At 35.3% G+C, this 17,240-nt stretch overlaps 1 protein-coding gene across 1 annotated transcript in view; it reads left to right on the top strand.

Moving 5' to 3' along the window:
* Nucleotides 1-17,240, top strand: part of LOC126880383 (transmembrane protein 214) — a 134,253-nt gene that overhangs the window by 45,180 nt on the left and 71,833 nt on the right. The window contains exon 6 of the mRNA XM_050644210.1: nucleotides 621-763. Coding sequence (XP_050500167.1) covers nucleotides 621-763 — 143 coding nt within the window. The remainder of the gene's footprint in view (nucleotides 1-620; nucleotides 764-17,240) is intronic.

Here is a 17,240-nt window from a genome sequence, read left to right as displayed (position 1 = left end):
AGACATTCTCGGTATTTTAGGATGGAATGGATTCATGGAAGCTGTGAGAAGAGACATACCATATTCATATTATGAACTAACATTTATTATTTGTACAGAAAACTAGGAGAAATGTATCAAATGACAGCATTCTAATAATAACTAAAATTTTGGAATGTAAAAAGTGGGTCTTGCCGAGACCGTTAAAAATTGGCAATTTTCAACTTGCACTTTAGACCGAACGATTCGTCTGAAAAAAAAAGTAAATAGTGATATTTGTAGATAATTTTAAGTACTTTAATTTCTGTTAACAGACCATTTACTAAAAGTTAATAGTTTTCGAGATTTGAGCAAAAAGGCGGAAAAAAGCTGAAATTTTTCGATTTTCTCGCGATTTTTTCAATGTTCCGGCAAGAAATTTTGTCCGCAAACCTCGTATTCGGATTCAGCAGTCCAAAATCCATATATAATGAAAGAAATCAGAACTACCCCAAAACTTTCCCACTAGGGAGCTCGTAGAGTACAAATTGACTGAAGCAGTATGTTTAAACGAACATGAAACCATTTTGGCTAATATCCGTTTTTGATATATTATTTCGTATATTTATGCTTATGCTTCCACTAATTAAAAATATTTTTAGGCAATAACTGGTCCACGGTATCACATAAGATCAACAAAAGTGCTTTAACTAATTTACTCAATAATTTAAGTACGGCAAACGTAGAATTATCTTCGAAAAAACGTAAGGAAGAAGGACTGAAATCCAGTATTAACTCTATACAGGTAAGTTTAGCATTCTTATGTTTAGCAGTCGAATCAAAACTGATATAAATTCAACTTTAATAAATCGAGAAAAATGTTTGGAAATACAAGCTTTAAAATTAGTGAAAAGGACAGTTTATGTTTTCTTTCGATTCAGAGGCGATGCACAATTAGTCCAAGAGGCAGCGCTGAAAAATTTCTCTGAATTTACTAAAGCTAGTTATTTCACAGTTGATTACTGTGATTGTGTAGAGAAACATACTGCGCTCGGTCAAGCGAAACGTAGAACAGGGGTTACTGAGAGGGTATCAAAGTTGCTTTCCTACGAAGGTAATTAAATCCATTTACTAAGGCTGAAAATCAGTACACACATTCTAAATTGAATATAAATAAGTTATTATAGTCGGTCAGCTGTATGACGGGACAGAGCCGCTCGGTCGGCCCCAATGAATGTACAGGGTTATTCACTATCTTTTGACCCCCCTCTCAACTGCTTTATTTACAGAATTAGAAAAAAATGTAAAATACAAAACTTATTCGATATATTCATATATATCGTACTAGTGACGTCATCCATCTGGGCGTGATGACGTAATCGACTATTTTTTTAAATGAGAATAGGGGTCGTGTGCTAGCTCATTTGAAAGGTTATTCAATTATCTATGCAGTAATATAAACATTAACATGTTTGTTTATACAGGGTGTCAAAAAAAAATTTTTTAATTAAATTAATTGTTTAATTAATAATTCAAACAAAAATTTGGACACCCTGTATAAATAATGATCTTAATGTTTAGATACTGCATAGATAATTGAATAACCTTTCAAATGATCTGGCACACGTCCCCTATTTTCATTTAAAAAAATAGCCGATTACGTCATCACGCCCAGATGAATGACGTCACTAGTACGATATATATGTCAAAAAATCATAATTAAAAAATCGAATAACTTTTGTATTTGACATTTTTTTCTAATTTTGTAAATAAAGCAGTTTAGAGGGGGGTCAAAAGATAGTGAATAACCCTGTACATTCATTGGGGCCGACCGACCGGCTCTGTCCCGTCATGCAGCTGACCGACTATAATAAGTTTTATTTATATTCAATTTAGAATGTGTGCACTGATTTTCAGCCCTAGTAAATGGAGTTAATTACCTCTGCAGGTAAACAACTTTGACAAGCTGTCAGTACCACCTGTTCTACGTTTCGCTTGACCGACCGCAGTATGTTTCTCTACACAATCACGGTAATCAACTGTGAAAAAACTAGCTTTAGTAAATTCAGAGAGATTTTTCGGCGCTGCCTCTCCGTCTAAATCTCCAGACAGCTGTTTCTATCTTACGATGTCATCGGCGGAGCTGCGTACACGCCTTTGAAGCAAAACGAAACCAGACTGTCTATTTATGTGGAATTTTAAAGATCGCTTTTTGGGCCGCGTCAGCGACATCTCTTAAATAAAAGCGAAAAGTCTCAGATAAAGAATTCACCACTATAATAAAAATTAAAATGCTAAATACACTCAGGTGCAAAAACATCGATCCACTGAAAATTTGGTCATTTTTGATATCTCGAATTTCCTAAACCTACCAAATTGTTCTATATGGTCCACATATTGTTCAGTAAAAAGTCACACCATTTTGAGCGTCGGGTTTGGGGAGGAGAGGGGGAGAAATCGGTAAATTCGTAGTTTTTTACGTTTCTCGTCAATATTTCTAAAACTATGCGGTTTAGCATGAATAACCCTCTATACAAAAATGTTCTACATTAAATTTTAAATAAAAAAGGCCCTATGCATAATCCTTCTAAAATGAACGGTTCCAAAGTTACGGAGGTAGTATGGTATAATTGGTCCAAAAAAAGGCCTAACCCAGACATCCAAAGTAAAAGTTTTCCTCCAACACCAAATTGTTCTATATGGTCCACATATTGTTCAGTAAAAAGTCACACCATTTTGAGCGCCCGGTTTGGGGTTGAGATGGGGGAGAAGTCGGTAAATTAGTTTTCAGATTTAAATAATTATTTACCATTTTAATTTTTATTATAATGGTGAATTCTGTATCTGAGGCTTTTCGCTTTTATTTAAAATTAGTATTGAGTTACTAATATTGTTTCTTTTTTTCTATGCTTTGCTTTCTCCTGAAATTTAAAAAATTATATTGTTCTGAAGTCAGATGTCTTTGTGGCATCGTATATAATTTACTATATTATTGGGAAATAAGCCACAATTTAAGTTAAAAATGAAATTTATTTACGTTTCAACTTCCACTTCGGAAGTCATTACCGAAATACCAAATATTAATGAATTAAATAAACTTTTTTTATGTTGCTTAGTAAAAACATTCATCTTATAATTTAATTTAATCTGACGCATTCATACCGGCAAATCAGACATAAATATATTATACATTTTAAAGTAGACGACTTTTAAATGATTTTGTCAATATTTATGAGTTGCATTCCTGGGACGACTTTATTGAAAGATATTCAATTACATGAAATCAACATTAAGAATATCTGTCACAAAAATCATAGCATGTGGTAATTGCCAGTAAAATTCTCGTAAGTGATTCCATAGTAAATCGCGAGAAAAAATCCAGGAAAAAACCTCATGATACTATCCCGACATGGTAAGTATTTCTATTCATTAATATATAAATAAAATAATTTTTACATGTTTTTTTCCAGAAATTTTTTTATTCAATTTATTATGGAACTTCATATAAAAGTAGTATTGAGTTACTAATATCGTTTCGTTTTTCTGTGCATTTTTCTCTTGCTTTCTTTTGGAACATAAAAAATAATTTTTACTACATTTTATTCCAGAAATTTGTTTATTATTAAATTTGTTTGTTATTAACGACTAGTAATTATACCAGTCGCCATGCGACAATCAATTGCCATCTACACAGTCTCCACCCAATTTTTTAAAAATTTTAGGATCAACAAACTTTCAAAAGAATTAAAAATTATATTTTTAAAATAATGTTTTAATAATTTTTAAAATATTGCATGTAAACCAATTAAATGTAAAGTTGCGTAATTTAAATTATTTTTCTTAATAAACTAACCAATATTTTTGTCAATTTTGTGAAAGATTTAATTAAGTACCTACTGATGAAGTAGTAAAAACAAAAGCAATATATTTCTACCAATCTTTTTAACGTTAAGGTATTAATAATTCCTTTCATCAAACTTTACTCAAATTTTATTTTTAACATCTTATTTATTTTGTATAATTAAACTTAATATTACATAATATTTATTTATTTATTAAGCTCAACAGGCCTTGAAGGCCTAGGGCTGAAAGATTTAATTTTTCTTTACAATTACTATTACATATCTATAAAATGCTATATCCTATACTACTATATACAATATTACATTTGTTTATATAAAACACAATACTACACTTAATATTCCTTATAGTATTTCCATACATTTCTTCACCATTTCCTTCCACTGTTTTCTGTTTAAAGCTTTTTCTTTCCAGTTTACAATATTACTTTTTTGTAAGTCTTCATATACGCTGTCCTTTCATTTCCTTCTTGGTCTACCTATTCTTCTTTTTTGTATTGATTTACGTGATAGAAAAATTTTTGGCAATCTTTCCTTTCCCATTCTTTCAATGTGTTCTAAGTATCGGATTCTCTGTGCTTTGATTGACGTCGTTATTTTTGGTTCAATATATAGCTCTTCCATTTCCTTATTATTTCTTCTTCTCCATTGACCATCTATTTTCACGCCTCCATCTATTGCTCTTTGTATTTTCCTCTCCCATCTTTCTAAAAGGTCTATTTTTGATTTTTTTAGCACCCATGTTTCAAATGCATATGTAGCTGTAGGTCTGATAACTTTTTTGTAGATTCTTATTTTGGTTTTTCTTCAGACATATTTAGGTTTCATTAATGGTCGCAATGCTCCATATTTTTTGTTTCCTTTTGCTATCCTTGCTTTTGACATCCTTCCCCATGTCCCTTTTCATCTACTTTTAAACCCAGGTAAGTAAATTCTGAAACTCTTTTAAATGCGCATACATTTTCTCCTTCTATCTCCAATGTGAAATTGTCTCCTTTTTCTTTATCTGTTTCTCCCATTATCATGTATGTTGTCTTTTCCTTATTTATGAGAAGACCAAAAATTTTGGCTTGTTTTATTACATATATTGCTCATTAATTTTGTTAGCTCTTTCTTACTTGTCGATAATAATGTTAAATCATCTGCGAATGCAATACATTGGTGGCCATTTTTAAAAATCGTTTCCTGTATGTTTATTTAACTTTTTCCATTTTATGTGTATTTTCCTGTTATATTTTCATATATATTATCTTCTTTTCCCACTTTAGTATTGCAGTCTCCCATTACTATCGTGATATCAAATCTTGGTAGTCTATCGTATTCTCTCTCTAGTTGCTCATAGTATGCATCTTTGTCTTCTTCTGTGGCGTCTTCTATTGGTGCATGAACATTTAGCCCGATCAGGGAACGCAAAATTTTACGAAAACCTCCAAAAAAAATAAAGGAAGGATGAAAATTTGGCAATAGGTAGTTGAAATTGTCTATTATTATATAAGAAAAAGTTTACAATTTTACATCCCCTCCATTTTACAAAAATTGGAAAATACGGGGTGAAAAATTTTTTCTCGTGGGTGAAAAAATATACGTTCAAAATAAGTCCGGAATTGGATAAAATGACTAATTCTAAGTAACTTTTGTTCTATAGAGTCTTTTCATTAAGTCATTACTTTTCGAGTTATTTACGAGTGAATAATATGTTCATTTTTAACAAAAAAAAACATGTTTTTGGACGGTTTTTTGCAGACAACTCAAAAAGTAAGTATTCTAGCGAAAAAAATATTCTTAGTAAAAATATAGCTTACAAAAAATTGAAAAAAATGGTGTATGCGCGAAGTCTGTAGACCCAGTAGAAACAGAGTTGCAGCTAATGAAATGCAGGTTCTTCTTCGCCAAATTCCAAATCGAATATTTCAATGTGAAATAACCCAAAAACGGAGCACTTTTCGGGGAAAATTCATTACAACTTTTTTAAAGTGTTTAAAAAAGGTTTATTTTTGTTTTTTAAAAAAACTTCTAACATTAAACGTAAGTGACTTACACTCAAAATATTGTTGGCTCCTTTTATTTTTTGGTAAAAAATGGCGAAAATCGCCCCTTAATTAACTTCTCAAATAAAATTAATCGTTACCGCTTTACAAGTTATTTTTCTTATGTATTGTTTATATTATCTATAAGTATCATTGGTTCAAAGTTCTCAGTTTTGAAAAAAAATTGGGTTTAAAATAAAACATTTTTTTTTATTTTGAAAAAAATCGTAATTGTTTATGGAATTAACTTAAAAACAATTAGGAATACCAAAAATCTCAATGAGTAATAAAATGTACGTTTTGCTTTTCTGAATATTTTTGATTTTTTGTTTTCTTGTTAGATAAAAATTGGTTATGCTATGGCTGTTCAAAATTTGCCTAAACTCGTGATTAGTTACTCGTTCAAGCAATTTTAACTACAGCTTTTTCAAAACGAAACACTTTGAACCGATGAAACTTACAGATCATATAAATAATATATAGACAGAGTAACTTGTGAAGTGGTAATGTTAAAATTTATATGTGATGCTAATTAGGACCAACAATATTTGGAGCGTAATTCACTTACATTTAATATTTCAAGTTTTTTTTTTAAACAAAAATAAACCTTTTTTTTAAACACTTTAAAAAAAGTTAAAATTAATTTTCCCCTAAAAGTGCTCCGTTTTTGGGTTATTTCACATTGAAATATTCGATTTGGAATTGGACGAAGAAGAACCTACTTTTCATTAGCTGCAACTCTGCTTCTACTGGGTCTACAGACCTCATGTATATACCATTTTTTTTCAATTTTTGATGGGCTTTTTGCTAAGAATATCTTTTTCGCTAAAATACTTACTTTTTGAGTTATCTCCAAAAAACCGTCCAAAAACATGTTTTATTTTGTTAAACATGAACATATTCACTCGCAAATAACTCGAAAAGTATTGATTTAGTGAAAAAACTCGATAGAAGAAAAGTTGTTTAGAATTAGGCATTTTAACCAACTCCGGTCTTATTTTGAATGTATTTTTTTCATCTTCGAGAGGGAGGTATTCCCCTCCATTTTTGTAAAATGGAGGGGATGTAGAATTGTAAACTTTTTCTTATACAAGGTGTCAGTGGCGGCTGGTCTGTAAGTGAAGGGGGAGGTCATATCCGGTGGTTCAAGATTTTTTTGGAAAAACAAGACCTACAAATCCCATTTTAAATAATTTCTTATTCCATCATCTGTATTGGTTTCTTATAACTTATTTTGCAATATGTTGTTTAAATTTAAGCGGATCTTTATTTGACAAGTAAATATGAAATAAGTAAAAGGAACAAGTCTTCATTACAAATTGTCAAATAAATCAGATAAATAGTATGATATAATATGTAATTATAACAGCCAGAATATCAACAAACTACTTCGTTCGATTTGTGATCGTTCGAATTAAAGATTTCTCCATAGTTAACATAGCTAAAGCACACAACCTGTCCTCTCCCATAGTATTTCTTAAAAACGTCTTGATGCGTTTTAACGTAGAAAACAACGTTCACTTTCTACTGTAGTCATCGGCAAAGTACATAAACGATACCTACGGTCTACGGTCAATGACCACGAGTTGGTACCAACTTGCATATAAGTGCGTATTTTCGTGAACGTTCGGATTCGCAGTGCTGTATTCTCACAGTGAGGTCAAATAAATTTCTTGATCATCGTGAATGTTCGTATTTAGCTGTTTAAGAGTAACATTGCGGTAGTTTCAGTCAAAGATAAATTTGGCTTTTCGGTACCGTCAAACAGCTCGTATCTCATGTTTATTTATCGGTAATCTTCTGGCGGCATCGTTGTCGCTATATTTTACAACAAAATGACTGAAAAGTCAATACAATAAAAGCAAAATTTAACTTTGAACGATAATATTGTATTCCGAACATTTTTAATACAGAAAATTTTCTTTTTTTAAGGAAATAATTACAGTATAATCGTTTGATTGTACAATTATTACAGGGAGGTCATTGACCAATTGACCTAAAGGGATAACCGCCACTGCAAGGTGTCCCAAAAGTAGTGGAACGGTCGAATATTTCGCGAACTAAACATCGGATCGAAAAATACGTGTTCAATCATTTTCAAAAATCTATCCAATGACACCAAACACCAACCCCCACTACACCCCCTGGAGCTGGGGTGTGGGGTAACTTTAAAATCTCAAATGGAAACCCCCAGTTTTTCTTGCAGATTTTAATTCGTTACGTAGAAGTAAGCAACTTTTATTCAAGACATTTTTTCGAACTGTGGATAGATGGCGCTGTAATTGGGAAAAACGATTTATTCTGATACCATAGGTAAATTATAGAAACGGTCTAATATCTCACGAAATACACTTCCAAATGAGAAAACAAAAAACCGATTTTTAATCTTTTTCGAAAACCTATCGAATAACACCAAACATGACCCTCCAACTCAACCCCTGGAGGTGGGTGGGGGGGGGGGGGTAACTTTAAAATCTTAAATAGCAATCCCCACTTTTTATTGCAAATTCGGATCCGCCATGAAAAATTAAGCAACATTTATGCGAAACATTTTTTACAATTGTTAATAGATGGCGCTTTAATTAGAAAAATACCATTTATTAGCGCCATCTATCAGAAATTTTAAAAAATGTTTCAAATTTATGTTGCTTAATTTTTTATGACGAATCCGAATCTGCAATAAAAAGTGGGGGTTGCTATTTAAGATTTTAAAGTTACCCCCCACCCCACCTCCAGGGGGTGGGTTGGAGGGTCGTGTTTGGTGTTATTCGATAGGTTTTCGAAAAAGATTACAAATCGTTTTTTTTTTAATTTCTCATTTGGAAGTGTATTTCGTGAGATATTAGACCGTTTCTATAATTTACCTATGGTATCAGGATAAATCGTTTTTCCCAATTATAGCGCCATCTATCCACAGTTCGAAAAAATGTCTTGAATAAAAGTTACCTACTTTTACGTAACGATTCCAAATTTGCAAGAAACACTGGGAGTTTCCATTTGAGATTTTATAGTTACCCCCCACCTCATCTCCAGGGGTGTAGTGGGATTGGTGTTTGGTGTCATTGGATAGATTTTTGAAAATTATTGAACACGTATTTTTCAGTTTTTCGATCCGATGTTTAGTTCGCGAAATATTCGACCGTTCCGCTACTTTTGGGACACCCTATATAATTATAGACAATTTCAACTACCTATTCCCAAATTTTCATCATTCCTTTATTTTTTTTTGGGTCACATTGTTCTTTGGTCGGGCTAATTTATTATGCTTATGTTTCGTTGATTCCCTTCTAACCTGATTGTGCACATTCTATCTGATATCGGCCTAAATTCATCACTCTGGTTTTCCATCTTTTCTGTATGATAAAGCCCGTTCCTAACAATCTGTTATTCCCCCCACGTTTAAAAAATACTATATCCTCTATTTCTACTATTTCTGTGTCTAATTGTTTTGTTTCTTGTAAAGCTAATATGTCTATTTCATATTTTTTTTGTTTCTCTAATTAATTCTTTAAGTTTTCCCGTTTCATAAGTGCCTCTTACGTTCCATGTTCCCAAATTAGTTTTCATTTTCTTGTCTTGAATCTCAATCGTTTCCTTTTTCATTGCCGTTGTTGCCACCGTTTCATTTACGTCATTTTTACGTCAAGTTAAGGTATTAATAATTCCTTTCATCAAGCTATACTCAAATTTTATTTTTAAACATCTTATTTATTTTCTATAATAATTAAACTTACTATCACATAATATTTATGTTTCATTAATAATTTAAAATAATTCAATAAACTAAGATAATTTGTGTAAAATATAACTAATAAATAAATAATAAAATTCCTTTATTTAATTTTAAAAATATCATTTTATCATAATTTGTTTAAAATCTAAATAATAAAATTATTATCCGGAATATAAAAAAATAAAATGACGTTTATTAAACGTCATTCAATGTTTACATATCGAAACCGAACCGGACAAACTGCGTGACTTGTCACATTAGGATTTTATAACATTAGATACCTGCATCGGTAAGTATGTTCCTGCAACTTGTTCCGAGCTGCAATCTCAAAAGTGAAAATAGCTGTGATGATTACCAACCTCCTTAGAGGAGACGGTACCTAAAGAAGAATCGGTAAGTAATATGGCCCTTTGTGACCGATTCGAGTTTTTATCTTCTTTGGTATTTGCTAGGTAAACGACATAAAGAACTAAATTTTATCGCAAATCTTTATTTAGGGACCCATGACAAGAAAAGTGCCGTGGACTGTACAATACTAATCCATACAACTCCAGTCATCCTTTGAACCTAATGCTAAAATTAATTTCATTACAAAAATGAATAGTAAACTCTCCAGGCTTCCAGGTTGAACCGAGTTTTCTTCCTCATCAGTGCACTATAATACAGGGTGTAACAAAAATACAGGTCATAAATCAAATCTCATATTCTGGGACCAAAAATAGTTCGATTGAACCTAACTTACCTTAGTACACATATGCACACAAAAAAAGTTACAGCCCTTTGAAGTTACAAAATGAAAATCGATTTTTTCCGATATATCGAAAACTATAGAGATTTTTTAATGAAAATGAACATGTGGCATTATTATGGCAGGAGCATCTTAAAAAGAAATTATAGTGAAATTTGTGCATCCCATAAAAATTTTATGGGGGTTTTGTTCCCTTCAACCCCTCCAAACTTTTATGTACGTTCAAATTAAATTATTATTGTAGTACCATTAGTTAAACACAATGTTTTTAAAACTTTTTTGCCTCTCAATATTTTATCGATAAACCAGTTTTAATCGAGGTGCGGCTTCTTTTTTAATAAGTTTACATAAAATTTTTATGGGGGTTTTGTGCCTTTAAACCCCCCATATGTTTGTGTACGTTCCAATTAAATTATTATTGTGGTACCATTAGTTAATCACAGTGTTTTTAAAACTTTTTTGCCTCTTAGTATTTTTCCGATAAGGCACCTTTTATCGAGATGTGGCTTCTTTTCTAATATGTTTTAAAATATACCTCAAACTGTAATTTATAAATAAATTTTGACAAATTTTGTGGATTTGACAAATATGCAAAATATCTCGATGAAAACTAGCTTTTCGAAAAAGTACTAAGAGGCAAAAAAGTTTTAAAAAGAATGTGTTTAACTAACGGTGCCACAATGATAATTTAATTGGAACGTACACAAAAGTTTGGGGGGGGGGTTAAAGGAACAAAACCCCCATAAAATTTTTATGGGGTGCACAAATTTCACTATAATTTCTTTTTAAGATGTTCCTGTCATAAGAATGCCACATGTCCGTTTTCAATAAGAAACCTCAAATAGTTTTCGATATATTGGAAAAGATCGATTTTTATTTTGTAATTTATTTCAAAGAGCTGTAACTTTTTTTGTGTGCTCATTTGTACTAAGGTAAGTTAGGTTAAATCGAACTATTTTTGGTCCCAGAATATGTGATTTAATTTATAACCTGTATTTTTGTTACACCCTGTATATTGACTCGATAAAGGTATTCTTAAAAGTATGTTCGATGTATAAAAATGCATCAAGACACGCCATTTATTCCGTCGCATTTTAGAGCCGGGTCCAGACTATGTAACAAAACGTGTTAATAACAAAGTTGTACAACAAAGTTGTACAACAAATTTGTTGTACAACTTTGTTCTGTAACTTGTTTTAATATAGCATGAGCATCCAGACTATATAACAAAAAACAAAACAACAAAATGTGCATAACTTTTGCAGCATTTTAGTTGGATAGCTGGTAGGTTAGGCAGTACATATTATATAAAATTGAGTGATAGAGGATGTCGCCATAGCAGCAGCAGTTTGTGTAATATTGTGGAGGCGACACCGTCATGTTAAACGTAGATTTTGGGTGCGGCTTTCAATAGCAGCTCGAGCAAAATATAGGTAGTGTTACGCTCGTTTAACTGATCTGGAAAGATATGACATAGACCCATCGACAGGAGAAATTAAATGTGATGGCAGTTTTAAAAACTTCAAGAATGAAAAGTTCTGATTTTGAATTTCTCATAAATGAAATCGGCCATAAAATAGTCAGGAAAGACACATTTCGAGATGCAATTCCAGTAAGAGAAATATTATAGCAGTTATGATAAGATTCTTCGCAAGTGGAGATTCCTACCAAAGTTTAAGCTATTTGAGACTAAGTTTTCACTCTAATGGCATACAACATATCCCACCAGAATGAAAACAATGGGAACCTTCTCTGGTTACACCTCCGAGGCTTCTACAATTTGCAAGCCATACGGATGCTGAGACTAAGGAAGATGAGGGAATTCTACAATTTACAATTCACGTCACATCTGCTCAGCGCGGTAAAGTTCCAACGAGACTGGTTCCCTTCATACTCCACACAGAGTAAATGTAAATCAAAAATGAATAACCATTTTCAATTTCGTTGCAAAACGAAAATACAGCCGAACCATATTCCAGTCCAATCAGAGAGTGCTGCAAGCACCTCTACCGGTTTCGAAACTTATTAGTCTCTCATCAGGAGGCACATATGCTGCTCTCCCTGATCCAACCAAAACAAACCCCAGCGTGCAGTCCCGAATTGCAACGAACGAAATGGCATAGATGCCCTAGCGGCAACTGCTAGCAAAAGACTAAGTTTTCACTCTAATGGCATACAACATATCCCACCAGAATGAAAACAATGGGAACCTTCTCTGGTTACACCTCCGAGGCTTCTACAATTTGCAAGCCATACGGATGCTGAGACTAAGGAAGATGAGGGAATTCTACAATTTACAATTCACGTCACATCTGCTCAGCGCGGTAAAGTTCCAACGAGACTGGTTCCCTTCATACTCCACACAGAGTAAATGTAAATCAAAAATGAATAACCATTTTCAATTTCGTTGCAAAACGAAAATACAGCCGAACCATATTCCAGTCCAATCAGAGAGTGCTGCAAGCACCTCTACCGGTTTCGAAACTTATTAGTCTCTCATCAGGAGGCACATATGCTGCTCTCCCTGATCCAACCAAAACAAACCCCAGCGTGCAGTCCCGAATTGCAACGAACGAAATGGCATAGATGCCCTAGCGGCAACTGCTAGCAAAAGACTAAGTTTTCACTCTAATGGCATACAACATATCCCACCAGAATGAAAACAATGGGAACCTTCTCTGGTTACACCTCCGAGGCTTCTACAATTTGCAAGCCATACGGATGCTGAGACTAAGGAAGATGAGGGAATTCTACAATTTACAATTCACGTCACATCTGCTCAGCGCGGTAAAGTTCCAACGAGACTGGTTCCCTTCATACTCCACACAGAGTAAATGTAAATCAAAAATGAATAACCATTTTCAATTTCGTTGCAAAACGAAAATACAGCCGAACCATATTCCAGTCCAATCAGAGAGTGCTGCAAGCACCTCTACCGGTTTCGAAACTTATTAGTCTCTCATCAGGAGGCACATATGCTGCTCTCCCTGATCCAACCAAAACAAACCCCAGCGTGCAGTCCCGAATTGCAACGAACGAAATGGCATAGATGCCCTAGCGGCAACTGCTAGCAAAAGACTAAGTTTTCACTCTAATGGCATACAACATATCCCACCAGAATGAAAACAATGGGAACCTTCTCTGGTTACACCTCCGAGGCTTCTACAATTTGCAAGCCATACGGATGCTGAGACTAAGGAAGATGAGGGAATTCTACAATTTACAATTCACGTCACATCTGCTCAGCGCGGTAAAGTTCCAACGAGACTGGTTCCCTTCATACTCCACACAGAGTAAATGTAAATCAAAAATGAATAACCATTTTCAATTTCGTTGCAAAACGAAAATACAGCCGAACCATATTCCAGTCCAATCAGAGAGTGCTGCAAGCACCTCTACCGGTTTCGAAACTTATTAGTCTCTCATCAGGAGGCACATATGCTGCTCTCCCTGATCCAACCAAAACAAACCCCAGCGTGCAGTCCCGAATTGCAACGAACGAAATGGCATAGATGCCCTAGCGGCAACTGCTAGCAAAAGACTAAGTTTTCACTCTAATGGCATACAACATATCCCACCAGAATGAAAACAATGGGAACCTTCTCTGGTTACACCTCCGAGGCTTCTACAATTTGCAAGCCATACGGATGCTGAGACTAAGGAAGATGAGGGAATTCTACAATTTACAATTCACGTCACATCTGCTCAGCGCGGTAAAGTTCCAACGAGACTGGTTCCCTTCATACTCCACACAGAGTAAATGTAAATCAAAAATGAATAACCATTTTCAATTTCGTTGCAAAACGAAAATACAGCCGAACCATATTCCAGTCCAATCAGAGAGTGCTGCAAGCACCTCTACCGGTTTCGAAACTTATTAGTCTCTCATCAGGAGGCACATATGCTGCTCTCCCTGATCCAACCAAAACAAACCCCAGCGTGCAGTCCCGAATTGCAACGAACGAAATGGCATAGATGCCCTAGCGGCAACTGCTAGCAAAAGACTAAGTTTTCACTCTAATGGCATACAACATATCCCACCAGAATGAAAACAATGGGAACCTTCTCTGGTTACACCTCCGAGGCTTCTACAATTTGCAAGCCATACGGATGCTGAGACTAAGGAAGATGAGGGAATTCTACAATTTACAATTCACGTCACATCTGCTCAGCGCGGTAAAGTTCCAACGAGACTGGTTCCCTTCATACTCCACACAGAGTAAATGTAAATCAAAAATGAATAACCATTTTCAATTTCGTTGCAAAACGAAAATACAGCCGAACCATATTCCAGTCCAATCAGAGAGTGCTGCAAGCACCTCTACCGGTTTCGAAACTTATTAGTCTCTCATCAGGAGGCACATATGCTGCTCTCCCTGATCCAACCAAAACAAACCCCAGCGTGCAGTCCCGAATTGCAACGAACGAAATGGCATAGATGCCCTAGCGGCAACTGCTAGCAAAAGACTAAGTTTTCACTCTAATGGCATACAACATATCCCACCAGAATGAAAACAATGGGAACCTTCTCTGGTTACACCTCCGAGGCTTCTACAATTTGCAAGCCATACGGATGCTGAGACTAAGGAAGATGAGGGAATTCTACAATTTACAATTCACGTCACATCTGCTCAGCGCGGTAAAGTTCCAACGAGACTGGTTCCCTTCATACTCCACACAGAGTAAATGTAAATCAAAAATGAATAACCATTTTCAATTTCGTTGCAAAACGAAAATACAGCCGAACCATATTCCAGTCCAATCAGAGAGTGCTGCAAGCACCTCTACCGGTTTCGAAACTTATTAGTCTCTCATCAGGAGGCACATATGCTGCTCTCCCTGATCCAACCAAAACAAACCCCAGCGTGCAGTCCCGAATTGCAACGAACGAAATGGCATAGATGCCCTAGCGGCAACTGCTAGCAAAAGACTAAGTTTTCACTCTAATGGCATACAACATATCCCACCAGAATGAAAACAATGGGAACCTTCTCTGGTTACACCTCCGAGGCTTCTACAATTTGCAAGCCATACGGATGCTGAGACTAAGGAAGATGAGGGAATTCTACAATTTACAATTCACGTCACATCTGCTCAGCGCGGTAAAGTTCCAACGAGACTGGTTCCCTTCATACTCCACACAGAGTAAATGTAAATCAAAAATGAATAACCATTTTCAATTTCGTTGCAAAACGAAAATACAGCCGAACCATATTCCAGTCCAATCAGAGAGTGCTGCAAGCACCTCTACCGGTTTCGAAACTTATTAGTCTCTCATCAGGAGGCACATATGCTGCTCTCCCTGATCCAACCAAAACAAACCCCAGCGTGCAGTCCCGAATTGCAACGAACGAAATGGCATAGATGCCCTAGCGGCAACTGCTAGCAAAAGACTAAGTTTTCACTCTAATGGCATACAACATATCCCACCAGAATGAAAACAATGGGAACCTTCTCTGGTTACACCTCCGAGGCTTCTACAATTTGCAAGCCATACGGATGCTGAGACTAAGGAAGATGAGGGAATTCTACAATTTACAATTCACGTCACATCTGCTCAGCGCGGTAAAGTTCCAACGAGACTGGTTCCCTTCATACTCCACACAGAGTAAATGTAAATCAAAAATGAATAACCATTTTCAATTTCGTTGCAAAACGAAAATACAGCCGAACCATATTCCAGTCCAATCAGAGAGTGCTGCAAGCACCTCTACCGGTTTCGAAACTTATTAGTCTCTCATCAGGAGGCACATATGCTGCTCTCCCTGATCCAACCAAAACAAACCCCAGCGTGCAGTCCCGAATTGCAACGAACGAAATGGCATAGATGCCCTAGCGGCAACTGCTAGCAAAAGACTAAGTTTTCACTCTAATGGCATACAACATATCCCACCAGAATGAAAACAATGGGAACCTTCTCTGGTTACACCTCCGAGGCTTCTACAATTTGCAAGCCATACGGATGCTGAGACTAAGGAAGATGAGGGAATTCTACAATTTACAATTCACGTCACATCTGCTCAGCGCGGTAAAGTTCCAACGAGACTGGTTCCCTTCATACTCCACACAGAGTAAATGTAAATCAAAAATGAATAACCATTTTCAATTTCGTTGCAAAACGAAAATACAGCCGAACCATATTCCAGTCCAATCAGAGAGTGCTGCAAGCACCTCTACCGGTTTCGAAACTTATTAGTCTCTCATCAGGAGGCACATATGCTGCTCTCCCTGATCCAACCAAAACAAACCCCAGCGTGCAGTCCCGAATTGCAACGAACGAAATGGCATAGATGCCCTAGCGGCAACTGCTAGCAAAAGACTAAGTTTTCACTCTAATGGCATACAACATATCCCACCAGAATGAAAACAATGGGAACCTTCTCTGGTTACACCTCCGAGGCTTCTACAATTTGCAAGCCATACGGATGCTGAGACTAAGGAAGATGAGGGAATTCTACAATTTACAATTCACGTCACATCTGCTCAGCGCGGTAAAGTTCCAACGAGACTGGTTCCCTTCATACTCCACACAGAGTAAATGTAAATCAAAAATGAATAACCATTTTCAATTTCGTTGCAAAACGAAAATACAGCCGAACCATATTCCAGTCCAATCAGAGAGTGCTGCAAGCACCTCTACCGGTTTCGAAACTTATTAGTCTCTCATCAGGAGGCACATATGCTGCTCTCCCTGATCCAACCAAAACAAACCCCAGCGTGCAGTCCCGAATTGCAACGAACGAAATGGCATAGATGCCCTAGCGGCAACTGCTAGCAAAAGACTAAGTTTTCACTCTAATGGCATACAACATATCCCACCAGAATGAAAACAATGGGAACCTTCTCTGGTTACACCTCCGAGGCTTCTACAATTTGCAAGCCATACGGATGCTGAGACTAAGGAAGATGAGGGA

This window comes from Diabrotica virgifera, chromosome 2 (assembly GCF_917563875.1).
Source record: "Diabrotica virgifera virgifera chromosome 2, PGI_DIABVI_V3a".
Classification (NCBI taxonomy): Eukaryota; Metazoa; Arthropoda; class Insecta; order Coleoptera; family Chrysomelidae; genus Diabrotica; species Diabrotica virgifera.
Note: the sequence above shows the minus strand (reverse complement) of the source record. Positions and strands in the feature narration are given on the sequence as shown.